This window comes from Lygodium microphyllum, chromosome 4 (assembly GCF_053477565.2).
Source record: "Lygodium microphyllum isolate KBCC chromosome 4, Lygodium_microphyllum_v1.1.10, whole genome shotgun sequence".
Classification (NCBI taxonomy): Eukaryota; Viridiplantae; Streptophyta; class Polypodiopsida; order Schizaeales; family Lygodiaceae; genus Lygodium; species Lygodium microphyllum.
The window spans coordinates 105,833,623-105,861,262 of NC_141138.1; the positions used below are offsets into that span (position 1 = coordinate 105,833,623).

The following is a 27,640-nucleotide window of genomic DNA, read 5'->3' on the forward strand; positions in this document are numbered from 1 at the left end:
ACATCCACCAAGTGATGTTGGTTAGAAGCTTGAGACCATGTAATTTGCTATTCACCAAATATGATAGCCGAGATTGAGGAAGCTTCTTGAGGGGATAGAACCATATTAAAGTCTCCACCCCATGAGGTGTTGTCCATCAGGGACTTGAGGTAGGCATGCCCATTACTTAATCCTAATTCTTTTATCAATAGAGCCATATAAGTCAATTAGGAAGATCATGTCATCATTCCAACATGTACATGTGGTGATTATTCAGTCTTCCTCAAAATGAAAAAGGCATTGCGGGTTGAACAAGTTTTTAATGATTGTCATGTAACTTGAGTACAAACCAAGTGTGCCCCCCCAAAAAGCAACAATAATCCTTCTAGTAAAATTGAGTGCCACTCCATTTATGGAGCTTGTATTGCTACACAAAAACCACATCTAAACAATTTTTGTACACACGTGACCACGAGAGATGTTTCTTAGCATCATCATTAAGGCATTTAACATTCAATGAGGCTAGCTTGATTTGACACTTTGTTCTCTCCATTAGGTTTTTGTTTGGGAGGATGGTTTTATTCAAAGCCCTTAACTTCATATTGCTTGGTAGATTGATCTTTGAGGCAACTGAGCTTAGCATTGTCACACCTTGCATGCAAGTTAGGACTAAGTTGCACCATAAAGTAGCCTTGATTATTACCAAGCATATGATTATCATAGCTTTTCCTTGAAATCGATTGAATCTTGACATGAAATCTAGGGTACTCTTTGTTTAGCCAATCCAAGGGAATCTAATTGACTTGTGTAAATGAGCTAGCATTGCTTCAACTATCACAAGGTAATGAGGCTTTATTCTAGAAGTCCCTAATAAGAGGTGGATTAGCAACAATGTTGTTGGGTAGCACATCCAATGGAATCCAATTGAGTTGTGTAAATGAGCTAGCATTACTTTAGCTATTACAAGGTAATGAGGCTTTATTCTAGAAGTCCCTAGTTAGAGGTGGATAAAAAATAGTGATGTTGGGTACCACATGGCTTTGCTTGGTAGCTGCTCATTTGTCTTTGCAACTTTTGATAGTCTGTGATCCTTTGTTGTCCACTTCTTTTGCTTTGGACTAACTTTTACCATTCTCCTTGTTGCTATGTTGTGCAGACTTTGTCACATCCATTCAAAAGGCTTTTTGATCATGCTTATTGCCTTCTTCCTTTCTCCTCCAAACTAGGGCACTATTTATAGTAATGGCCACATAGGCTACACTACAGGAGCCCACAAACTTGCTCCATGAAGGGAGTGAGACCTAAAGTGGAAGCACGGAGTGGAAGCAAGAGCTATGGTGGAAGGAGCAAGAGCAAGAGAGAGAGACACAAGATGTGGGAATTTTAATAGTCACAATGTCTGACCAGTCTTCCCTTTATTCGAATGTCATTGAAAGAATAAAGAATCAAGTAACAGTGATGGGCGTCTACCACCTGTAGTGTACAAGTGTGCGGGTATTTGGGTCATATCACTGTAACTAATACACATGCCACTAGGTCCGTGTGCCTTTATGGGGTATTTATCCCCAACAACCTTTCATTTAAAGGCAAATGTGCCCTTAGTGAGGAGAGAATAAGAAAGAAAAGTATGTGGGAGCTTCTTGCTTGACTGCCGAGGACCCATGGACCGCGTATAGCTTCAAGCATTTCAAGCCAAGTCCAATGGCTACCTCTCACATAGCCATGCACATTCTCACACCTATGAGTGTATTGAGCTTACCTTCATACCCAATTGAGTTGCCTCCTCCCACAAGCTCTCCAATAGCTCTATGATTCAAGGTGTAAGCTCAAGCAAGCTCGATCCTCAAGCTCCAAGCTCCAAGCTCCATTGCCATGTGCCAAACAAGAGAAGAGAAGAAGAAGAGAGGAGAAGATGGAGAGCTTCTCCTCCACGGTCCCTCACCCTTACACACTCACTCTCTCACTCCCTCTCTCAAGCTCAAGCACAAGCACAAGGAAAAACAAGAAGAAGGAGAAGAAGAGGAGAACTAGTTTTTGCCGTACACAAGAATGAGCTTCTTCATTTACTTTTTGCCTTTTTATACATGCCCTACTCCTCTTGGGCGCTCATCCATTTTTTACATGACCAGCCATCTTAGCCTAGGTCCTATTTCTCTATTCCCTTCCTATTTACATTGTTCATTCACCTATGACCATCTACATTTACAAATTGCACATGAGGGAGCCTGGCGCTCTTTTACAAGGATTTAGGGTGCACCTTTATATTTTAAATGTGCCTTTCTCCTTTTGCACTTGCTTTGGACTTTTGAGTTTGCTTCTTGTGCTTTTGGCTCTTTTTCTTCTTTTTTTTGTTGGGCCACCTTTTTTTGCTCTGTCCTACGCCTTTTTAATATTCTTTGCTTTCTTTACAACTTTTTTTTGTATTGGGATTAACATTACTTTCTTTGCGCTTTCTTTGCACCGAGGTTAATATTACCCCTTCCTAGCCGATGAGTACTAGTCCCATGGCACGTGTTGGTGAGGGCTCAGGTGGTTGAAGGGTTGCCATGTGGGTCAATGATGGAGCGCAAGGAGAGTGGTCATGGAGAAGAAGCACAACAAAATGGACGAGAGGTTACGGAGGCCAAGGGTAGGTTGAGTGGGTGATGGGGGCCTTTGAGGTTAGTGGTTGATCTTAGTTTGTTGAATGTACCTAGAAAGGAAAATGAAGTGCACTACTTGTGGGTGTGTCTACCTCACTGTGCAATGCACAGTGTTCATGTTAGTGGAACTGGGAATTGGGTCACCTCAGACCAACCTATGGTGTTGTCCCACACTTGAGGACCCAGTTCATGTACAAGGAAAGGTGATGTGGGTGTGACTTAGGGAGACATGTCTAACTATAGGCGACGAGTGGGAGCTCCCTAGGTGTGTCCTACCCTTGATGTGCCCTAAGTATGTGAAGTGAGGGAAGGGGCTAGGGTGGTCCCAAGGTGCAGTGCTTATGATGCTCGTAGAGTACAGATGAAATGATTTCATTGTTGTGTTCTTTTTTTTCCACTTCGTGTCCTTTTCTTTTTTTTTCTTTTTCCTTTTCTTTTTTTGACACTTAATACATGGGGAGGGAGCACGCTAGACATCATCCCTATGCTCTTCATCATGAGCTACACTACGAGGGGAGCTAAGGGACTTAGTAAGGAAGGTTCTACTCTCCAAGTAACCCTTTATGTTAATACATATCTCAATTCATTAGACAGGCCATCATGTAGTTATCAATTCCTATATTTAGATAAAAAAAGAGTGGCAAGAGTCTACGGACCTCTTCCACCGTGGGCTTTTGCCTGAGTAAAATCCTAAGTACCCTAGGATAATTACATGTGGTAATAAAGTCAAGGTTTCGGCATGATGAGATTTGGTTGAGGAAGTGCATGATGGATGGGTAGATGTCCCGCTCAATGAAGATTAGGCATTCCTCCGGATTTTCTGCATTTACGTTGTAGATCCTTGGAAAGTCATACCTACCATGCATAGTAGGTCATAATTGACCCCTATTCTCCGTAGATATGGCATGTAGATGGGATTGTTGTGCTCATTTGGTATGGTGCTATAGAAGGCTATCCAAGCATCAAGATTGGAGTCCCATACACGACACCGCCATGTGGGGTGTCGTGCTCGCTCATCTATCCACTTATTCCCTAGTCTTTGTACCTGATCACCTGCTCCACCACCCTTAGAGATAGAACTCTGTCTAAGGAACAAGGGTATTGGAAGGAGAACTCAAAGGGTCAGCCTTGGCTTTCCTATTGCTCCTAGATAGCTATTTCATGGGCCTAATTTATAGGGTAACATTCCTTTCTTTGTAGAATCTGAACCTCAGGAACTTACTGCGGCCTTGCTTGGAGTCTCCTTTGGGCCAGCTCCACTTGCTTTCTCTCCTTGTGCTTCCTTTCCACACCCCTCTCATGAGTGGCCTCGTCACCCTGCTCTTTCATCTATGCTTGCATTTATTGTGTTGGGCTTGACCCTTGTGGTTGTTCTTCTTCATCCTAGCCTTGCTTGAAGTCTGATCCTTCTTCACTTGGTGGTTCCATTGGGGCTACAGTGGATGGTTGACCTGGTTGTTATGGCTCACCAAACCCTAATTCTTTCAGCTCCCTCGTCGAGAGCCCAACTTGCCTTAGGTATTATCATTGTTGCTCCATGCTTAGGCAGTGCTCTCTTTTGATACTCTTTCATGGAGGCCATATCTTAGGGCTCACCTTGTAAGTTCTAGCTTCCTCCGCAACTCTTCTATTGTATCCTCACCCTCCTCTTGGGTCACATGCAAGATTGTATTTAGGAAGGCATGTTGTTGGACCTTGAGGCCCGCCTCCACTAATTCAACCCTAGTTAGTGCCATGATTCGATCTCTTTCCGCCAAGGCGAGGCATTCGACAAGGTCTCTATGTCTTTTGGCCAACTTTTCCTCCCAAGCCTTGGTCTTTTTGCTCATCCTCTCTACACCCTGATTCCGACATTGAGATAGCATCATGACCTTCTGTTCTTGATCTTTCCAAAATTTGAGCATTTCCTCTTTCTGCTGTTTAAGGTGGTTCGACTACTATGCTAGGCATTCTCGCTCTAAGAGGGCTATTTGAAGTTGGTTTTTCATTTTTGTTTGTTTTTTGGCTAACACTTTGTCTCTTTGTGCCTTAGTGTCATGCCATTCCTTGAGCAGCTCCTTTTGTTGTTTCTCATTTTTACATTCTACGTAGGCTTGGGTCCTAACCTTTTCTAGCTCCTCATTAATCTCATATTTGATCTTCTTCAACTGGTTGAGGTACTCTTGCATCTGCTCATTCTGTTGTTGCAAGAGGATATAAAATTCCTCCTCCAACATCATGTATTTTTGTTTTCCCTCATCGTGGGGCTCTTTTGCAACCTTCTCCTTAGTTTTCCCTTCTAGTACTTGTTTGGCTTCCGGCTTCTTCCTCAAGTCACTTATCTATCTACCTTTGCTGCTATTTGGCATGTTTTTTTGAGTTGGTAGGCTAAGAATCCTTCTCTTTCAGTTTCTAACTCCGCCACCATTGCTACCTTCCTCTCTTCTTTTACTCTTTCCAACTGGCCTAGTAGTTCTTGGACATACTCGTCATACTGTATTGGCATGGCTGAGGGTATGGACATAGTCGAGGCTTCCACCTTGGCTTTCTTCAGGTCTTTTCTGGATTCCTTGTTTATAGTGGTAGGCCTCTTCGTTCCTGGTACAAGGGCTCCTCCACTAGGTGTTGGTCCAAAGCTATTGCACCGTGTTGACTAGGTATTGTACCCAAGCCATCACATTGCTTTGGTCCATTGTTGCATCCTTGGTTTCTTAGATGGTAGTAGTAGTGGCAACCATGACGGGCGGGAGCAAGTCTAATGGGGCCTTTCCTTTGCTTTTCACCATGGGTCTTTTAGCCTCTTCTACCTCGTTGCGGAGCTGGTTCTTCCCAGTGCATCATCCAGGCTCCTCCCCCTAGCTAGCTCTTCTACGCGAGAGGGTTGCTCATTTGACAATTTAATGGCAAGAGCCATTTACTCATCCTCTTCTCTCCTTAGCCTTTCCTCCTTCTCTTGTCGCTTCTTCCTTAGTTCTTCCTTTGTCCTTTTTGATTCTTCTTTTGCCCTTCACAAGCATTTCTCATCTTCTTCCTACTTCTTTTTTTACATGGCTTCTTGGGCTTTGCCCTCTCCTATTGTGATTTCCTTCTTCTTTCTCTAGATTTTCAGCAAGATTTTCTTCTCCTCCCCTTGGCTTGATGGGACCAAACCCTCCCCATCTTCCTTACTAACGGTCCTTTTACTAGACCCTTATTGTTGCTGGTGTGCTTGGAGTTGAGTTCCCTTCTTTCTTAGGGATTGCTTTGCCTTCGCTTTTTGTGGCTTGCTCACTTCTTTGCCTCCCATCTTTCTCACTTTTGGAGGTGTTGATGGGCTTTATGGGACTAAAGAGAGGTGTTGCTCTTGAAGGGGAGATCTCTTTGGAGTCTCCCCTACTTCTTGTTCCCTTTCTATCTCTCCCATTACTTGTTGGATTATGGCCATTAGTACCCCTTCAAACCCTATCATGAATGTTTTGATGTAGGAGTTTTCCAATCTGATTCAGTCGTGATGGCTAGCGACTCACCTCCTATGGATCTTTGGCTCCATGACAATGCCTTGGCTGATGATTCAATCATTTTGCGGACATAGGCATTCAGATTTACTTTATCTAGGGCCCCTGTTGCAATACTTCTAAGCATCCACATTGGGATTTAGGCCATGAGGGTGTTGAATCAATGACTAGAGAATAGGGCGTACACTATCTTGGCCTGCAATCGGACGACGGGGTGGTTAGGGATATCTACCACATTGATCCCATCATTGGTGTGCACCTTTGTCTTCATCATTTTCAGCATGCCATACACATCCCTCTTTAGTCTCTCTCCCCTGTGTATTGGCCAACCCTAAAGCCTTCTCCACTATTTCAGGCCTAAGCACAACCTCTATCCTTCTGGGTGAGCCTTCTATCCTGGAGGTTACTATGCCACTATTCTTCCTTACGTTGAAAGCTCTCAAGAATTCTATGAACCTGCCGTGATAAATCTTCTGGTCAACCTTCTCTATGTAGCTTGAAGTAGAGCTATGGCCTCAGTTTCAAAGTTTGTGTCGATGTGCGTTGACATTTACATGAAAGACCAACCACCTCACCTACAATATTGCTCTCTTCCATAGAGATGTCTTCTACGGCTTCATCCGTAGGGGTGATCTTGCTTAGAATACTTTGAGCTAGGCCCTTAGATGATGGTTTGCATGCAAGTTCGTTCGATTGCGTGGTGCACGACTTCGTAAGTGTTAGTTAAGAGTAGTCAAGTCCTTAAGTGCGAAGTATTACCAGATCTTAACTCTCAAAAAAATGCGAAGCGAGCGAGGTAAAACCTTGTGAGCGTGAAGCACAGTTGGCGAGCCAGGCCAGCTAATTTTAGCGTAAGCCTCGGTTTTTCATTTACTCGTCACTGCTCGCACGGGACTTCTGCAAAGAGCGAGGCCACCCAGCCATAGCTCTGTTTGCACTAATCATTGCTTAAGCTGTACCTTTTAATGGCGGACGAAATAGAACGCAACGCATTACAGCAATCGAATCTGGAACGTCAACTGAGAGAGGTGATTTGTTATCACTATAGTCCTTGTTAGCATGTGAATTCCTTTTCCTATGCTACGCTGTGTAACCCCTAAGAATCGCGTTTTCTTATCTCAGATAGAAGCACTACGCTCCATTTATTCAAGAGAAGGAGAGTTTCAAATGCATCCAGAGGAGGAAGCCATACTGCCATCGTTGATGCAGGACGAAGCTAGCTTGGTTTGTCTTGTTTCTCTGCAATCCTTTTTAAGTGCATTGGATTGTGATACGTATTCTAGTAAGACAAACATCAATTGGAACAGGATCCAATTGTAACTTTTGTGATATGCATTCTAGTAAAACAAACATCTATTTTGAAGAGGCTGCAAATTTAACTCTCTGCATTTATAAGTATGCTGTGTTCTGCATATGTGTTTCTAGTCTAGACAAACATCAATTTTCAACAGGCAAGTGTGATTTTGCATATGTGTTGTAGAACGACAAACCTCAATATACTTTAACAAGCTGCAGGTGCAACTATCTGCATTTATGCACACGCATTTCTAGTATACAGACAAACATCACTTTTTAGCAGGCTCGAGATATAGGTTTTAGAACAGAGAAACATCAATTTTAAACAGTTTCCACTTCATAGTATCACTCATTTAAGTACACTGGATTTTGGCTATCTATTTCCATTAGAGACATTTTTGATTTTCAACAGGCTTCCAGATTTCCAATTCTAGTACGGATGAACACTAATTTTGAACAGGCTCAATTTGTGGCTTTTGGCACAATGCTGTCATTTGCTGTGCATCCAGCAGACCTCAAACTGGGTGGGTATCCAGTGAAAGTGGAGTTTTCATTGCCTGTAGACTATCCTGCAAGTGAAGCTGTGCATGTAAGTGTGGACTGTGGGGGCTCTACAAACAGGCAGCAACATGAAATGATCAACAGGGTCGCGAGAGATATTGCACAGAATCTACTTGGAGAAGAGTCAATATTGCAAATTCTACAGGGTGTTCAGGTCAGCAAATTTTCTCTGTTTCCAATGTATAACTTGTGAGTCTTGCTCCTAAATATGTGATTGCAAGGAAAAACTTAGCTTTTATTAGCATTTATTTTGTACATGGCCCTCTTGTCATTCGAGCTTCCTGTTTTTCGCTTTCTAACAGGTTTCATTTTCAACTTTCCTTTTTTCTCAAGTCAAGAACTCTCTTTTCCTGTAGACATGGCAATTCTTCAGCTTGAAACAAGAACCTCTGTCTTGGATATGTCACAACAATCCTATGTAACTTGGGCACAATCCAATTGACTCCATTATGACTGCTACATAATGTATTGCATCCAATTGCCACCTCTTCTGTTGCTGCTTTTGAAGTTCAGCAAGTTTGTGATTACCCATCTTTCAAATTCAACCTTTCAATTACTCACTGCATTGCCACAAGTAACGATTGAAGAAGAAGCTGCTACATATGTACAAGTCAACAGTAATGATAAGAGTGATTTTCTGTCTGTTTTGAATCATATAGAGTTCTTTTACAATCTCTGCTTATTTTTTGAGTTCAGTTGTGAAGGCATAAGCCTTTGTGGTTCGTGACTTGTGCTCCTGTTTTTCTGTTGTTGGGCTTTATGGGGGTGGGGGGTGTGTCTAATGTAACTCCATCATAATTGTTTCACATTTATGCTTGTCTGATGAGTTTGATTGTGAAAGGCATAAACCTTTGTAGTTTGTGACTTAATTTGTGCTCTTGTTTTGTTTTTTTTTGTTTGGGCTCTTTGAGAGTGCAGGGGTTCAAAAGTCAAATAGGGGTCTCGCCAGCATGTAGAACACTAGAATAGTTGATGGGATCTCACATGCCACCCTTGACATTTTATGGGGTGTTTTCAAAGACCACAGTTGCATGGAAGCATTAGAAAGCATCAATCTAGGAGCAAGTTTGAAAATTGTGTATTCTAGTGTTGAGCTAAAATTAATTGTGTGTAGAGTATGTGGCCTTGAAGTTTGTCAAGGTAAAGGAAAGATAAAGCAAGGAAGCAATCAAGCTCAATGTAAACGCCCCGAACAACGTAGTATGCTTAACAATTATGATATTCGCTTGTTTTCGAGATTTAATATAAAAGAGAATGAACACTTAAAGCTGAAAATGAAAATTACTCACAAAATTACAGCCATGAAAATGTAAAAGTAATGGAGACAAGATTGAGGGTTGAAGATGGGCAACCCCCCCCCCCCTGAAGGAATGTATTTCTGCTCAACCCAAGTCCCTTAGGGAAGAGCTTAGTTACAATCAACCTGAGAGTGAGAAGAAGTAATTCTCACTCTCACAAGATCATGCAAAGATGTACAAACACACATGCATTATCTATTATGCAATGATAATAACTTATTTCTTTACAGTATGAGAGAAGAAAAAGGGGAATTCAGCCTTTCTCCATCGTTGATCAGCAGTACATGGATAGAGCTTGCTTCTTGTAGCTAAAATGGAAGAAAGAGCTCAAGAAGGAGGTGCTGTAATGAATTTACAGGCTTGCTGTCTTGTAAAACAACAGTGATAGAAGAGGGAATATGGAGGAATTTGATAATGGAGAAGTGGGGGATGATGATGGGGATGGATGGGGCCAGTTTCTGGCTATCTGTGGGTGTTGTACATGAGTTTACAGCAAAGAAAAATGATGTTGAATGAAGAAAAACGAGCTCTTATTTATAGGAGAGGGGAGAGCTAGTACAAAAGGGGAAAGTGGAGTAGCACAAGACAAGTGTCCAGCCACATGTCATGAGATGTGACAAGTGGTGGGACACTTGGAAACTTGTGTGACAAGTGTCTTGACACTTGTCTCTTCTCTATGGCCTTCCTTTTTGGGTTGAATACTATCAAGAATAGAAACAACCAAATTTAGTAAGCACAGTCAGAGTACAGAACTTACTATTTTTAGAATGACATCCCTATTTTTTAGGACTAGCATTTTTAGGCTAATTCGAGGCTCCTAAAATTTAGGGATCTCCTAGAATTTAGGGACCCCCCCAATATGGGTATCATATGAAAGCTTTTTCCGTGTACATCGCAAAAATGGTATCCGAATCTTCATGTGACTTTCCTATGCAAATAAATGTGCATTTCAAGCTTTCAGTCCACACATGCACATTATACAAGCATTTCATGATCATGCCATCTTGTTGATTGTAACTGTCTGTTCTGGTGGATCTAGCCCACACTTCAAGGTATCAATCCTTTCTGTGTGTGAGTCTAACCCTGATATGCGTGAGTTCTAGTCACAGGCGCCCAATCGGGTCATATAGGTGGAAGTGTGAACTATCTTTTCTCTAACCCACCGCGTGGGTCCACCATAACCTGTGACCACTCATCAGTGGCCAGCTCCAATGCACTTTTCTTTATATCTAATTAGTGCAAAGGAAATAAATTTAATAAATCATTATATAGACAAATTAATGAAAAATGATACAAATTCTGTTTCTATAGAGTTGTGACAGCCCTCTGGCTTTTATTCAGCTGTCCTCAGCTGAAAAGCTTATTGATATTGCTGTAGAATATTTGGGTAATCCTTCATGAATTTTTCATCTACCCACTGTGCATCTGTTGTGGGTAGATTCTTGAATTTTAGTAAGAATTTTCGTGTCACAAGGCCACTTCTCGTGGTTCGATCCTTGAGAAACAAAATCTTTTCAGGTTCCAAGAGTTGCTCTGTCTCTTCAACTTCTAGGGGATCTTCAGTAATGGGTTCCTTTGGTTCTGGTCCTATGTAAGGTTTTAGCAAACTTACATGAAAAGCATTGTGTATTTTCCAATGAGCAGGAAGCTCAAGTCGATAAGAAACTTCATTTATTTTCTCAATCACTTTGAAGGGTCCAAAGTATCTACTGGAGAGCTTTGGAAAAGATGAATTTTGACCAGAACCTTGTTTGAGCCTGCTTTTATCAAACTTTAGCAAGACATATTGACGTTTTTCAAAAGCCAAAGGTCTTCTTCGTTTATCTGCTTGCTTTTTTTGTCGCTCTTGGGCAACTTTGATAGTGGCTCGAACTTGATCCATTGCGGTTTTTAAATCTGAAGCAAACTCATCAGCAACAAAAATCTTATCTTTAGTGCGAATAATTGGAGGAGGAATCACTTTACCCTGTACTATTTCATTTGGAGCTTTCCCTGTGGATGAGTGTACTGTATTGTTGTAAGCAAACTCCAATAATGGAAGATATTTCTCCCATTGTGACTTATGTTCACTAACATAAGCTTTCAACATATCCAAAAGAGTGAGATTCATCACCTCTGTTTGGCCGTTAGTTTGAGGATGAAAAGCTGAGGAGAACTTTAAAGTGGTTCCCAAATTCTCAAATAAAGCACGCCAAAAGTTACTTGTGAATTTGGAGTCTCTATCTGAAATGATCTCAGAAGGCATACCATGTAATCTGAAGATATGTTGAATGAAAAGTCTTGCAGCTTGTGCGGATTTCAATGTTTTATGACATGGAATAAAATGTGATTGTTTGCTGAATCTATCAATTATGACCCAAATCATATCATGACCTTGAGGTGTTCTTGGAATACCTGAGATGAAATCCATTGTGATAGATTCCCATGGATCTTTGGGCACTGGAAGAGGTTGCAACAATCCTGGAATCTTCTGCCTATCATATTTGGATTTTTAGCATACCAGACAAGCCTCAATGAAGTTATGTGTATCTTTTCGTAATGTTGGCCAATAAAAGTAGCGCTCAATTGCACTTAGAGTGGCTGCTCTCCCTCTATGCCCTGCATAAGGGGGTTCATGACTTTCTTTAAGCACCTTTTGTCGAACAGGAAGAGTGACACAAAGGCGATTGTTCATGAGAAGGTAACCGTCTTTGATGGAATAATCTGGATGAGAACCTCCTTGCTGTAAATTTGACCAAATTGCTGCAAAATCAGTATCTTCATCATAAGTATTCTTCATCATTTGAAAATCTTCATGATGAGCCACTGTAATAGTTGCAATGCGAGGCACTCTAGAAAGTGCATTAGCAACTACATTTTGTTTCCCTGGAGTGTACATAATTTGAAAATGAAACATAGACAAGAAATTTTCCCATCTTGCATGTTTCTCCTGCAAATGCTTTTGAGTCTTGAAATACTTCAAGCTTTGATGATCGGTTTTAATAAGAAATTCATTGCCTAAAAGATAATGTTTCCATATCTTTAAAGCATGAACCACTGCTAAGAGCCTTTTCATAAATGTCATACCTTTTCTCCACATCATTTAGACGGCGGCTTTCAAAGGCTACGGCATGGCCTTCTTGATTTAGCACTGCATCAATACAATCACCGCAAGCATCTGCTTCCATCACAAATGGTTTTACCAGATCTGGAATGATAAGAACAGGTCCAGAAGTAAGAGCTGTTTTCAGCCTTGTGAAGGCTGCCTTCTCTTTTTCCTTCCATTGGAAAGAGATCTTCTTCTTTGTAAGGTCATGAAGTGGAGAAGCCATATGTGCAAAATGCTTGATGAAGCGGCGGTAATAAGAACATAAGCCAAGAAACGATCGCACCTCATGTACATCACGAAGATGAGGCCATTCTTGGATTATCCTGATCTTTTCAGGATCCATCTGAATCCCTTCAGAAGAGATGACATGCCCAAGGTAATTTATTTTATGCATGAAAAATTCACTCTTTTTACCATTTACCAAGAGTTGATTTTGTTGTAGTAATTGTAGAACAATTTCCAAGTGTTGATGATGATCCTCTTCATTCTTGCTAAAGACAAGAATATCATCAAAGAAAGTACCGACATATTGTCGATACTCTCTAAAGATGCGCTCCATCATTCGATTAAAGGTGGCTGGTGCATTGGTTAATCCGAAAGGAACCACCAAGAATTCATAAAGACCGTATGAAGTGCGGAAAGCAGTTTTGTGTACATCTTGTGGTATTACCCTAATTTGATGATAACCACTCTTTAGATCAATGCGGCTGAAAACCTTTGAGCCTCCTAGACGATCCAAAATGTCGTCAATTCTGGGAATAGGAAACCGATTCTTCACAGTGATTTTGTTGAGGGCTCGATAATCAATGCACATCCTAAATGTGCCATCTTTCTTTTGAACGAGAAGAACCGGTGAACAAAATGGTGAGCTACTTGGCCTAATTAGCCCACGGTTGAGTAGGTCTTCGACTTGCTTTCTGATTTCTTCTTGTTGAGGACGGCTCACACGGTATGGTGCTATATTAGGAGGAGAACTGCCCGGAATAATATCAATATGATGGTCTTCTGGCCTTTCTGGGGGAAGCTGATAAGGAAGATCTTCCAAAAAACAATCTTTATACTTTTCCAAGAGCTGAAGTCGCTCTTGCTTTTCAGCATTCATATTATCTTTTACATCAGTGACATAAAGCAGACAACATTGAACACAATCCTTAATTGCTCTAGAGACTTGCATATGGCTTACCATAGGTATGGTGTCTCCAGAAACTCCAGCTTGGATCTCGTACTTCTTGCCTTTGTTGGTGAGTTCTACCTTCTTTTTCTGAGAGAAGATGGTTGAATCTACTCTATGATTCCAGGGCATGCCAAGAATCACATCGCAACCATCAAGGTCTCCGATACAGAAGGTATCTTCGTCACTATAGCCTTGAATTTGAAACTTGAGCTTGCCAATGTAGGGTATCACAGTCTTCACTGTGTCACCTTCATCAGCATTTAAAGCTTGGCGAACTTCTGCCGGAGTGTCCATCTCTTCATTCTTTAATCCAAGCTCTTTAGCTAATTGCAAGGAAATGATATTTTCATTCGCCCCAAGATCTATCAAGAATAGTGCTTGCTTACCTTGCAACTGTCCCCAAGCTTTTAATAATTTGCGCGTCTCTGGAGTGTGAGTTGTGTTTGCAACTACATCACTGATAGCATTGATTTTCACTGGTGACTTAGGCTTGTTGTCAGAAACCTTGCTTTGTCCTTTGTTTGGACATTGCTTCGCTATGTGGCCTGTTTGTCCACATTTAAAGCACTTCCCTTCTTTCATGAAGCGTTGCTTTTCTTCTTCGGAAAATTGCTTTGCTTGTGGGTATAGATTGGAGCGAAATTGAGGAGCATTAGGAGGTGTATAGGGCTTCATCTTCTTTTGATTTGATGGCTGCTTTTGCCATTGTTTTTGTCCTTCATTTGGGGCTGAATACTCCTCATCATCAGCTACTTTCTTCTTATCATTCTTTTGGAATGATTTGTTGCCATTGTGCTCCATTTTCCATGTCTGATCATGGTCAATGAGTTGCCTGAGACTAGAACAATGATAATGATTCAGAGCAGTACGAAGTTTAAAATGCAAACCTCCTTGAAACTTCCTAAGCTTTTCCGAACTACTGATCTTCTTGAAATGTTGGACCTTCAAAAGTAGCTCCCAAAATCTCTTGGTATAGTCACCAAGTGACTCATTTTTCCTTTGCCAAATCCGATCCCATTCCATTTTTACATCTCTTTTGAAATGAACATGAAGAAATTGGCTTTGTATCAGGCGAACAAAGGACCGCCATGATTTTGGGGCAGCATGATCATATTCCAACCCCGTCCACCAAGTATGGGCTAAGTCGATTAAATGTAAAGCTGCAAACTTAATCTTTTCTTTTTCTTTATACTTGTCACGACCATACAAAATTTGAAATTGACGAATAAACTTCAGAAGAAGATCAGGATTGCGGGAACCATCATATATACTGAACTTGATCTTCTTTTCAAGTTGAGATAGTGACTTAGTCTTCTTCTTCTTCTTATGCCTTCGTCCATGCTCGGATCTTGAGGTTGAAGATGATGAAGTGCTTGATGGGGATGAAGATGGAGACGAGGGTGAAGAATGTCGACGCCTTTGACGATGATGAGGTCTTCCACGAGAATGGTGTGACTCTTCATTACTAGAAGAGGATCCATCAGAATAGGCGCCAAATGACTTTGAAGAAGAGGATGAGCTTCGACGCGATCTCTTTCTTGAAGTAGAATGGGACTGCCTCTTAGAAGTAGTTGGACTTCTTGATCGGCTCCTTTCATTGGTATGGCTTTGTTTCCTTGAAGTAGGTGGGCTTCTTTCCTTGAATTCTTTGGGATTCTCAACTTTTTCTAGTTTGAGAAGTTGCTCACGAATTTGCTGATTCTCCTCTCTAAGACTTTGAATGGCTTGAAGGATAGCACTTGATTGATCCATTGAGACTAAAGAAAAAAAATATGCTCAAGCACTCAATGCAAGGGCTGAAAACAAACAAACTTATAGTTGTAAGCACTACCAGTGTTGGGGGTGAGGACCGAGCCAAAGCTCTGATACCACTGTAAATGCCCCGAACAACGTAGTATGCTTAACAATTATGATATTCGCTTGTTTTCGAGATTTAATATAAAAGAGAATGAACACTTAAAGCTGAAAATAAAAATTACTCATAAAATTACAGCCATGAAAATGTAAAAGTAATGGAGACAAGATTGAGGGTTGAAGATGGGCAAACCCCCCCCCCCCCCCCCCCCCCCCCCCCCCTCCCCGAAGGAATGTATTTCTGCTCAACCCAAGTCCCTTAGGGAAGAGCTCAGTTACAATCAACCTGAGAGTGAGAAGAAGTAATTCTCACTCTCACAAGATCATGCAAAGATGTACAAACACACATGCATTATCTATTATGCAATGATAAGAACTTATTTCTTTACAGTATGAGAGAAGAAAAAGGGGAATTCAGCCTTTCTCCATCGTTGATCAGCAGTACATGGATAGAGCTTGCTTCTTGTAGCTAAAATGGAAGAAAGAGCTCAAGAAGGAGGTGCTGTAATGAATTTACAGGCTTGCTGTCTTGTAAAACAACAGTGATAGAAGAGGGAATATGGAGGAATTTGATAATGGAGAAGTGGGGGATGATGATGGGGATGGATGGGGCCAGTTTCTGGCTATCTGTGGATGCTGTACATGAGTTTACAGCAAAGAAAAATGATGTTGAATGAAGAAAAACGAGCTCTTATTTATAGGAGAGGGGAGAGCTAGTACAAAAGGGGAAAGTGGAGTAGCACAAGACAAGTGTCCAGCCACATGTCATGAGATGTGACAAGTGGTGGGACACTTGGAAACTTGTGTGACAAGTGTCTTGACACTTGTCTCTTCTCTATGGCCTTCCTTTTTGGGTTGAATACTGTCAAGAATAGAAACAACCAAATTTAGTAAGCACAGTCAGAGTACAGAACTTACTATTTTTAGAATGACATCCCTATTTTTTAGGACTAGCATTTTTAGGCTAATTCGAGGCTCCTAAAATTTAGGGATCTCCTAGAATTTAGGGACCCCCCCAATATGGGTATCATATGAAAGCTTTTTCCATGTACATCGCAAAAATGGTATCCGAATCTTCATGTGACTTTCCTATGCAAATAAATGTGCATTTCAAGCTTTCAGCCCACACATGCACATTATACAAGCATTTCATGATCATGCCATCTTGTTGATTGTAACTGTCTGTTCTGGTGGATCTAGCCCACACTTCAAGGCATCAATCATTTCTGTGTGTGAGTCTAACCCTGATATGCGTGAGTTCTAGTCACAGGCGCCCAATCGGGTCATATAGGTGGAAGTGTGAACTATCTTTTCTCTAACCCACCGCGTGGGTCCACCATAACCTGTGACCACTCATTAGTGGCCAGCTCCAATGCACTTTTCTTTATATCTAATTAGTGCAAAGGAAATAAATTTAATAAATCATTATATAGACAAATTAATGAAAAAGGATACAAATTCTGTTTCTATAGAGTTGTGACACTCAATAGTAAAAATGGCCCATTTGGAGTAGACACTGAAAAGTTATAAATCTGATGGTCCAAATGGCATATAATAGAGAGATGAAGGGGCTGGAGTAAACTGGGGGTATTCCTTATGTTATAAAAGCCTAGATTAGCATTCTCTGATATGTGATCTGCTGTTCCAGAATGAGTGAGGGGCCAGGGTATTCCATATATTATAAGATCCTGCTAAAATTTGTCATGGAGCTTTGCTGCTTGTATTTTGGCCGAATATCTCCATTCTCTGGTGCCACATGATCAGAGACTGCTGGAGTGTTTGTAGGTGTTGTTTGTGCATTTTGCAATTAGCATGACTTAAGCATGCTGCTGTAGCAATTTAACTCACTGCTGTTGTCCCAAAGGTGACGAGATAGCATTTTAAACTTGGGTTTATGATTGTGAGGTTGTGTTTTCAAGTCCTATGTTAGATGCATATCTTGGTTGGACATCTATGTTCACATGGTGTGTTTATGTAAGATCAAGTTCTTGCTCACTAGAAACATTTGGTTTGTCATAGGGTCCTAGTGCAAAGCTTTGTTGTTCATTTAGCTTCCTATTTGTGTGTAGGAATCATGCTAGTGTGGTTTTTGCATGCTCTCTTGACTAACGTTTGGAGAGGAGGTGATCCCCCTTTGTGAGTGTGCAAAATGGAAGCATAGAGCACTTGTGCATGCAAAATGCGTGCCCACACACGCACATGTGTATGTGTGTGTTCTGAGGCCACAATCGGCCTATGGGACAAAACCATGAAGAATGCTGATCGTCACTAGACATCCAAGTGTGACGTGCTGAAAGATGTTCTTTCTCCTGTTTCATTCTCTATCTACTCTTCTCCTCCTTTGCCATGAGCAGTCATGGCTCCTAGTGGGAGGTCGTGGTGGGCTTGACCTCTATTGGGAGGATTCTGACCATGGGATCGCCAAGGGAGGTTTTTGCAGGAAGCCCAAGAGTTGACAAGCGTGCAAGTTTTCCATCTCATAGTTGTCTTTTATTTTGAGGCGGTTGATGTCTCGCACTTAGTGCCAATGGAAGGTGGGCAGTCTACAAGTTGGGTGGGTCTCTAGATTTCGCACACTTAGAAGGGACAAGCAATGATGACAAAGGAATCACCATCCTGATGTTAGGTGGCATGTGTGATTCCATGCTTGTCCAGGGTAAAGGAAGTGGGTAGTGTCCTTGCTCAATGCAAAGACTGAGGGATTCAAGATTCTTCATTGGTAGAAGAGTCTTGCAGATGGAGCATCTCACCTCTGCAATAGTTGCTTCTTTTGCTGCCTTTCCTTTTTGTTAATGCAGCACTTCTGCTATCTCACTCACTTGAGCTTCCAATCGTACTTATAACTCATTAAAAGAATACTACCCTTACTAAAATCAAAGTGATTACTTGCTTGAAAAGAGGTTTGTTAATGCTGTGCCTCTGCTATCTTACTGGACTTGAGTTTCCAACTAAACTTCTTGTTTGCTAAAAGCATATTACCCTTACTAAATTCAAATTCATTGTGGCTTTGAAAAATTTGTCAATCTGATTTTCAGATCATCTCGTTACACTGCCACACATGAAGACACAAATTATGTACTCTTTTTGATTACTTGTCTCTCTTTCTGATGTTCTGCATGAATGTGATGTTGTTCCAAGGGGAGTAATAGTTTTTTACCTTCATTTTTAAAACAAACATGTGTTGTTGCATAACATGCTCCTTAATGGAGATAATGATGTGTGCAGTAGATCATTGCTTTAATTGAATGAAAGTAGGAGATTGAATGTAACTTGATAAATAAGAGATTGACTAACATATTGCAGTTTCTGTGGTTCTAACAGGATCGGATTGAAAGCATTGAAGCAACTGGGTTGGAAGAGATGAGCAAGGTTGTTGAGGTGGACACCATTCATGGAAGCTGTAGAAGATTATTGAGGCGAAAATTGATATGGTTAGTGGTGTGGATTAAAATGTTTGGTTAGATTGAACTGTTGTAGTAAGAAATGCTCTCATCTTTTGGATTCATATTTGCTTGTGTATTGCAGCTTAAGAATGCATGTATTTGTATCATAGTAACATGGAACAGGGAACGGGAACGGAGATGGGGACGGGGTCAGGGACGGGGGATGGCTAAAAGCAAGGAACGGGGATGGGGGATGGGACGTGGGAGGGAACGGCATACATAAATAGCATTTGAAAATGTATGCAAGTGATGTGGTGGATGGATGTGTGGGCATAGTAATAGGGGATGCCCATTTTGTAGCTTCTTGTCCCAGTCCCATCCCCATGTTAGAGCCCCAACTCATGGTAATAGGGGATGGCAATTTATTATTCTTGTCCCCATGGGCCCGTCCCTATTCCCATCCCCATCCCCAAAACCGGTCCCATGTTACTGTGTGGGTGAATGTATACTACCAAAGAACATACTAAAAAACCACCCCCTAAAAGACAACCACTGCCCTGTGCGTGCCCCCGCCCCCCCAAAACAAAAAAAGAAGAAGTAAAAAACGTCCCCTAACAAGGGACGTGACAAGGGGACGGGGGGACAGCTGTTGGGGACAGGACAGGGGACATCCCCATTCCATTTTGGTGTCCCCATTCGGCCCATCCGTTCAGGACAGCGTTCCCGTGTTCCGGGGCCTCGGGACGGCTGTTTCCTGTTACTATGATCTGTATAGTACTTGATATATGCAAGAAGCAATATACCTTCTGTTTGGAAAAGTTAATATTTGCTATTCTTAAAAGCTGTTTGCATCACAATACTGTTTAACCCTTTTTAGAATTGTGTTTATTGTGAGTTCAAGCACATAGAAAATGACTTGGGCATGAACACATGGACACAAAGAGCATATTAGAAGAAATACTGTAGGAGGTCAGTAAAGCGCAAAGAGATAAGCATAACACTAATCACAGAGTCCTTGGACCAAGGAGATGGTAAATGTTGCTCATTTATTTCAACTTATGTGGCTCATTGTTCTAGATTGGGTAGTACCAATTTTCAGCTAGTGATAGGATAACCGGAAAAATACTAAAAAGGATAAAAAATAGAGTCAACTGGACAAGAGGAGGTGACAGGCTTGATTCTGAGTTGCAAATCTCAGAAAACATTTGCTTTGCTGATTATGGGTCTTCTTACAATACTGCTGCAAGCAATGTTAATGCTGAAGCCCTAAATCTTATGGAGCATATGCATACAGTAATACAGACATTGTTATGTGTGACAACTATGTCCAATGCAAGGAAAGCATAAGGCTCCCGTCTGCCGAACTGCTGCTGCTGCTACTATCGTTCAGCCTACTGCTGCAAGCAATGCTAACGCTGAAGCCCTAAATCTTATGGAGCCTATGTATACAGTAAAACAGACATTGTTATGTGTGACAACTATGTTCAATGCAAGGAAAGCATGAGGCTCCCATCTGCTGAACTGCTGCTACTATCTTTCAGCCTTTGCAGTCACCATTTGCCACCCTGCCAGACCTCTTAGCCTTGCCAGATCCTTTCACTTGCACCTTCCTCTTGCCTACTATGCCAGCTCCCTCTTTTGCCATCAGCTCCAGTTCTGTGTGCTGCTGCTGCTGCTGCCAGCATCACCTCTATTGCAGGTCATTTGTTGCTGGCCCCAATGGCAGAGTCTCCCCTTGTTTCTGGTTCTCCCTGGCTTTGACTGCTGACCTCTTCTCTCCTTTTGCTGCTTCTTTTTCTTTTGCCCCTTTTTCTTTGAAACAGCATTCCCTTTGGCAGCTTGCAGCTTGTGCAGGAGGTCTTTTGAGAAGGAGTCCAAACAGTCCGGGCCATAAAGGAGTATGAGGAGACTGTAGTCTTTGGCCAGGTGGTAGGACATTCTCCTTCTTGGGCACAGCCCCATGACTAGCTTCACTCAACCTTGTGCATCAGCACCTCACGCATCACTGAAGCTGTGTTGATGGGGCAGGGTATTTTCATTGTTCGTCTCACCACCCAAAGGCAGCACAAGAGCTACTCAACAGCTCGCATGTGGTGGATGCAAAGGGGTTCATCTATATGGTTTGTTGTTTCAGTGGATTCATGGTCCTTGCAGTGGAGTATTGCTATTTGGTGGAGGACTTCAGATGCCTCTTGGGCACCAGGCTACCCACATCCTTCTTAGGTGTAGTGATTGGTGCAAGGGTGCCAAAAGGTGTGAGTGAGTTGCAATTGCTGATATCAGAAAACACCTATGGAGTTGCAAATTGTGGCCGGCAACACCACGGTACTTTAGTAGATCCTAGTCATATCTCGCTCCTCTATGTTCACTCTATGTCTCAATCTCAGTCATACGCTTCTGCACCGCTGCACTCTGACAGAACTTTTCTATTTCTTTGCCTTTGACTTCTTCTTCTTCTTCTTCCCTCCTCTTACACTTGCAACAAAGGCTTTAGTGGAGTTGCGGATCCACAGACCTCTTTGAGTTGCTTGTCATGCTCCAAGGCAAGCATTGATAACTCCTCCCATAGAAGTGTCTTGCGGGTCCTTGATCTAATAAGGCTAGTGTAGAAGACATCGGACCGAGGAGATGGCAGTTGAGTCAAAAGGATCATAACTGTGTCTTCAAAAGATATTATCCTACCAAGAGAGGCAAGCTCACCCCTCATGTCCTCCGTCTTAGTGATGTGCTCCTTCATGGAAGAGGAGTCATCAATATTGAGCATCTGCAACTTCTTCTCAAGGGAAATCTTGTGGGAAAATGTCTTCTATTGATAGAGAGATGCAAGCTTGCTCCACACTTCCATTGCAATCTTCAACCAGCGAACATGAACAAGGACAGAATCTTGCAAACTCAAAAAGAGGAAGGATCAAGCCCTAGAATTGGACCGATCCCATAAGGCTGGGCGATCCATAGATGTCCCATCGGTGGGATCCTCCTTAGAACGGCAGGGGTTTAGAAACAAGCTCCCAAAGACTCGAAGGAGTCCAAAATACACTCTACCTTACAGGACCATAGGGAACAGTTGGAGCCATCCAACTAGTCCTCTTTGGGAAGCGAAGGAAGTATAAGTACCTAAATGGAGGGTCCCAAAGTATTCGTCTTCATTGCGGACGGAGCCTTCTGTGAAAGATGGATAGAAGGGGGATAGGTATGGATAGAAGTGTCCTCCCTTCGATGACAATTGTGATAATAATCACGCCTCCGCTTAGAAGAGAGTTGAGAACAATGATCCCCATTTGAGTCATCAGAGCCTGAAAATGAAAAAGATATCTTCGAAACTTTGCAATCATCCACAAAAGAAAACCTGCATTTGGCTATAGAGAGCCCCAGAATAGAGAGAATTAACTCTAGGATACCAAGATCTCGATTTGAGGGGAGTAGACTCCAAGCCGTATATTTTTGAAAATGGGATTTTTCCTTAAGGCTACTTTTCTAATTTCCAAGCTAGAACATAATATCAAATTATCCTCTATCATGATGATAAAAAAAAGGATATGCTAACAGTCAAGCTTCTACAAAAAAAAGTGGTCGTAATCATGCTCTTTAAACCATGCAAAGTAGTTGCCTATCGATTACACATAGAAAGATGTAGAAGTACAAAATGCTGATTAGGATGCTGTCACATGCTGTAGAAGGGTGTGTTTGATTGTAATAACTTGTCGCCTTGATCAGGGATCTATGGCACCGTCTAGAAGTTTGTGTTTTGATAAAAAAGCTGATGGAAAATAGTCTTTGATGCCTAGAAGCAATCGCCTGGGCTTCTGATGATGTTGTCAACCTTCAGATGTTGACGCTTGATCACAGATGTTGTTGCAATCACACTAGTACCATGTGCTTTCAGCAAACGCAGATGTGGATGACCTCCTCTACAAGAATTAGGTACTTAGTGTCTCTCTCAAACAATGATACCATGTTGTGATACCATGTGAGAGCGTGCAATGGAAATGAATGGAAACATAGAGAGAAAGGAATAGAGAGAAACTACAAGAAAAGAAGAATGAAATCTGCATTGAACAAGAAAGAATGCTGATACAAATGGGAAAGTGGAAGGAGAGTGATCAATCCTTACACGCAACCCACAATGTCAGTGAGGGCACTAGATCAGGCTAATGAGGATGGCAGCACCAAGCATGGAGGAGACGGAGTATCGGAGTGCTATACCTGCCAAGGAGGACAAAAGACTGGAGAGGATGAATACTAAGTGTGGGAGGGGTAGGCTATATATAGCCAAGGATCCCCAAATCTGGCCAATTGCACCTTGTATGTGAGTGAGTAGCCTCCCCCATCAAAACACATGGTAGGCATGCGAGAGCCCCAAAAGTCCTTGTCCGACTCAGACTACGGCTCATGGGCAGGAGGTGACAGAGCATGACAAACATGACTGCTAATAGGATCATATCAATAGGTTGGAGGATCTAAGGGATGAGCTTGCATCCCTTGGCAGGATGATCTCTTTAGAGAATATGACCATAATATTTTTTTGACTCAACTGCAACTGCCATCTCCTTGGTTTGATGTCTTCTACACTAGCCTTCTTACATCGAGGACCCGTGAGAAGCTTTAATGGGAGGAGCTTGCCTCGCTTGTTTTGGAGCATTACGAGTGTGCCAACTAAGGGTCTGCCTGCTGCAATGTAAATATGCATTGTGCTTGCTGTCCTATGGCTGCTGATTGCTACAGTTGGTATGATTATGATTGGCTAGTGTGGTCACATGTGCATATGTCAGCCTGGTGTGTCTGCCTTGCAATGCAAATATTTAGCAGTTCATCATTGTCCTTGTGGTCCGATGGCCACAGTCCGTTGTGACGATTGATGACATTTCCTTCCAATTACAAAGGAAGTTGAAATATACAAACTTGGAAGTGGCTCATTTATGCTAGGAGAAACAGCAGCATATTTTTCATTTTTGTAGCTTCTATGCCATTGGTTTTGATTTCTGATTTTGTTACTCTTCTTCACACACCATGTTCTATATTTCATCGTATGGCATTGGTTTGTATTCCTGTCTCTATATTGTGACTTGTCACCTGCAATGGTTTGAATATCTTTATTTTGTGATTTAAGTTACCATGTTCAATAGAGTTGATTGCTTTTTTTTGTCTTTGCTAGCTAAGTGAATGCTGAAATTTGGGCAACTTTGTCTCAGGGGTAATCTTGTAAAGGTCAGTATATTGCAGGTTCCATCATATCAAATCTCCTGCTAAAAGAAAATGTATAATAGACTGGAGTAAAGACTTACAGTTGGGTGGTTATTGCAAACCTGGTTTTCCAGGCATTTTGATATGTGAGGTAAGGCATTTAGTTTGCAAAACTTCCAACTTTAGCTCTATTAAACCTTGAAGTTTTTGTTTGATTGTAGATGCTATTGATAAACCTTAGATTTGAATGAAGCATAGTTCTCTTAAATGGTTCTGAAAGTGAGAATCAGCTTATTGTTGATCACTGAGATTGACAACAATAAATGAGACTACTAGTTTTGTCTTAAAAGATTCTGAAAGTAAGGACCAGCTTTTTGTTGATCACTGAGATAGACAACAATAAATTAGACTACTGACACAATTTACTTTTCAGGGAGAAGGAGAGAATGTAATGACGTATGTCAGACAGCTGCAACGCTTGCGCTGGCAGGCATTAACTGTTAGAGGGGAGGAAGAAGAGGAAGTGTTTGATTGCAAAGATGTTGATGCATCGAGACGTTTTCCTATCGGTAAAGAAAAATCTGAACATTCAAAATGATTGCAGTTAATCAATATGTGTCTCTGTGCTGAGCATATATACATCTACAGGGTAACAGGAGACACTGTTGTGGTAGACGAACTTGTTGTCTGAACAAGTGGGAGTTAAGCTCAATAGTATTAGCACCTTCCACAAAAATCAAGATTGATATAATCATCTTATAGACAAGAAGAGAGAGTGTAGCTCAATATTATTAGCACCTTCCACAAAATTCTATGGATTGATATAATCATCTTATAGACAACAAGCGAGAGTGAAGCTCATATTATTTAGCACCTTTCACAAAATTCTATGTATATGAAGTAAGCACTGTGTGGTGAATTAGAAACTTGGTGACCAGTACAATGAGGGCCAAGGAAAGCCTGTGCTGCAATATTAGGTTTGCAGCCATGGAGCCTGCTTGCAGACAGAAAGGAGGTAGCGAGAAGGGAGAAAGGGCAGGTGCTGGTCATGGGGAGCAGGGCAAGGTTAAGGATGATAACCTAATTGAAGTCAAGAAAGATGAAGTTTTTATGATTGTGGCACTGATTGTACTTGGATCTTTTCATTGTGAGAAGCTTGTCCTCCTGACAAAACAACTGACCGAGTGGCTGTGATGCATCACAGGTATAAAGGAGTTGGGTGAAAATGCGATGTCAGAGCTGGGGGGACTATGTAGGGAGGTGGGTCTGGAGTCCCTGTTCTTAGCTGGCCTGAAAATCTCACGTTAATTATATGTCATTTGGAGTTTTTATGTATGCACAGAGAGAGAGAGAGAGAGAGAGAGAGAGAGAGAGAGAGAGAGAGAGGGAGGGGCAAGTTTCTCAGATGAGGATCAGAATTAAGCTTGTGTGATGAAAGTCAATACATGTAAAAGTCCTGCAAGGCAATTTGGATTGTTCACTGCATTATGCAGTGCTGGTCAATGTTGGTCTTGTTGACCGATCTTGACTATCATCGATGTTTTTTGTAAATTCTTTCCAAGGAAGGTTATGTATATGATGTAGTAACTGGAGTGATGTTCTATTCGAATGATTGATTGAAAATTTAAAAAAAAGGAATGGCAATGTCTTGTGAGTGCGGTGAAATCGAAAGTAGTATTCTCAAATAATTATGGTTTAATGTAAAAGGAATTGCAAATAGCTTGAAAAGACCTTTAAATTTTGAAGAAGGTTTAGAACCTTGAACTTTACAGGATTTTAGATATTGAAATGGTAAATACATGTAATTTGATTCAAAAATCCCTCCAAAATTGTGAGTTAAGGGTTCATATTTGCTACCGAAAATGTTTGATTCAAAGATAGAGATTGTTAATTCATTTTGTATCTTCTAGCAACTTGGAAGAATGCCATGAAACAAAACTCAAATGATGTGGCAAGCTGAAAATTTTACATATGCACCACTCTTATTTTAAGCCAAAGTTTGTTAAAATCAAAGCATCTGACTAGCTTGGAATTGATGGTTGCCTTATGCCCTAAATGCAGTGATATCTTGAGTAATTCATTACTTGAAGAGTGTCACCAATTTCTTTGTGAAATGCCCATTTTCATATAGATATTATAATCACTTTGATTTGCTAGCTATAGAAGTGTTCCATAATGTGTTTTACTACACATATACTTCCGTACGAATTCTAGTGTGGAATAACAATCAATAGATGAAAAGAAAATACAAACACACTCAAATCCTTCAATATAAAGACTCACACTTTGGTTGTAAACTTACAAAGGCATATTGATTAGATGAATTACTCACACGTGCACATTTGAATGACTCATTACTATATGAAGTGTTGTCTCATGTTTAACAAATTGAAAGAATAGACATGACTCCATGAGATTGTAGCCTACATGCTTTGTTACTATATTCAACATATCTAATAATCATTATCTGAAACATTTATTCCTATTGAAAAAATCAAAGGGTATTACTTGAAATGGTGTGCTAATTATATAGTAGTAGCATTCCTCTAATCAAATCCATCAAATGAACAAGATGTAAGACACCCAATTGGTTCTAGCATTGTAGTGTATACTAATCATGGCATGTGGGAATGCTTAAGGTAGTTGTGGTATTTTCTCTCAAGTTCTATGCCTCGAGCTTATACAAACTTTATCTTAATTCATCTAAGGGTTGCGTACTCAACTCTTGCATTTTCTTTTACATACATACAACTCTTGTAACTTGGAAATCCTTAACGGTTGTGACTTGAGCAATTTATTGATGCATTTAAGATATGAAAATGTATGGGGGCAATGATATACTCCACAATTTGTTGTTAGTTATGAGACTTTGATGTGATTAACTATTTGATGTAGCCTTATTTAATACATTATAGATTGTTACCATTGAGAAGTAGCATGAGTATCCTATTATAGTTATTGATGCATAGTGGAAGATAAGGTAAGTCCTAGTAATGTTGTGTCAAATATTGTGGATAGTGAATAACAATTAACATAGGATGTAAAGGATGCGTAAATTCATGTATTAGTGGGTGTATTTATAAAGAAAACAATCATTCCTCATACACTCATGTAAAACTATTAAATAGATGTGGGATGCACTTAATAGACTGCTAAAGTATGCAATGAGGCATGGATTGCTTACTTATAAGCAATTGGATTTTGAGTATATAAATGAGTGTGACTCCATGAATGTGTTTCTTGCTAAAGTCAAGGATATTAAGGAACAACTTCTTGTAGTTGATGAAACTATGCTAGATGGCAGCTTAGTTACTAATGTTTTGAACTTCTTATCATACTCCTTATCAAGGTATTTGCACTTTGACTCATGTAAAGGATAACCTCATTGTTTTAGTGTTTAATGAGTTGACTTCAACATTATTGCATGAAGAGCTATCCATGTAAAATTATTATATGTGCATATAGTTGATCAAACTTTTGCCATAGATCATCATAAAGGCAAGGGAAATACCTTTTTTATTGGTAGACCCAAACTTAAGTCTAATTATGCACACGATTTCGATAAGAATAGTGATTAAGATGATAACAAGAAGATGGTTATTGTTGCAAGCATGAAGGCCTCATTATTAAAAAATGTTAAATGTTACAAGCCAAGGAGGATACCACATTGCAATTATGATCCTTTTGTGCATGATTTATGTATTGTAATTT

At 40.9% G+C, this 27,640-nt stretch overlaps 1 protein-coding gene across 3 annotated transcripts; it reads left to right on the forward strand.

The window, feature by feature from the left end:
* The first annotated feature begins 6,839 nt into the window (after positions 1-6,839).
* Positions 6,840-25,581, forward strand: LOC148037436 (uncharacterized). 3 transcript variants are annotated; one of them, XM_087677299.1, is made up of 7 exons: positions 6,840-7,122; positions 7,217-7,318; positions 7,803-8,105; positions 18,687-18,796; positions 23,969-24,080; positions 24,363-24,498; positions 24,578-25,126. In XM_087677299.1, exons 1-7 carry the CDS (start codon positions 7,060-7,062, stop codon positions 24,580-24,582), a joined length of 831 nt encoding a protein of 276 aa, XP_087533425.1. In that variant the 5' UTR covers positions 6,840-7,059; the 3' UTR covers positions 24,583-25,126. The 3 variants fall into 3 exon arrangements, with proteins under 3 accessions (XP_087533425.1, XP_087533423.1, XP_087533424.1); XM_087677297.1 differs by lacking the exon at positions 24,578-25,126 and adding an exon at positions 25,134-25,581 and having other exon boundaries at positions 6,841-7,122; XM_087677298.1 differs by lacking the exon at positions 24,578-25,126 and adding an exon at positions 25,134-25,581 and having other exon boundaries at positions 6,842-7,122; positions 7,851-8,105.
* Positions 25,582-27,640: the final 2,059 nt, after the last annotated feature.

What these genes read in the sequence shown, in the direction of transcription:
- LOC148037436 (XM_087677297.1), top strand. Translation starts at nt 7,060, where the DNA reads ATGGCGGACGAAATAGAACGCAACGCATTACAGCAATCGAATCTGGAA. An exon ending in TTGAGGCGAAAATTGATATG is followed by an intron (nt 18,797 to 23,968) that starts GTTAGTGGTGTG and finishes AGTATATTGCAG; the next exon opens with GTTCCATCATATCAAATCTC. An exon ending in ATCGAGACGTTTTCCTATCG is followed by an intron (nt 24,499 to 25,133) that starts GTAAAGAAAAAT and finishes GATGCATCACAG; the next exon opens with GTATAAAGGAGTTGGGTGAA.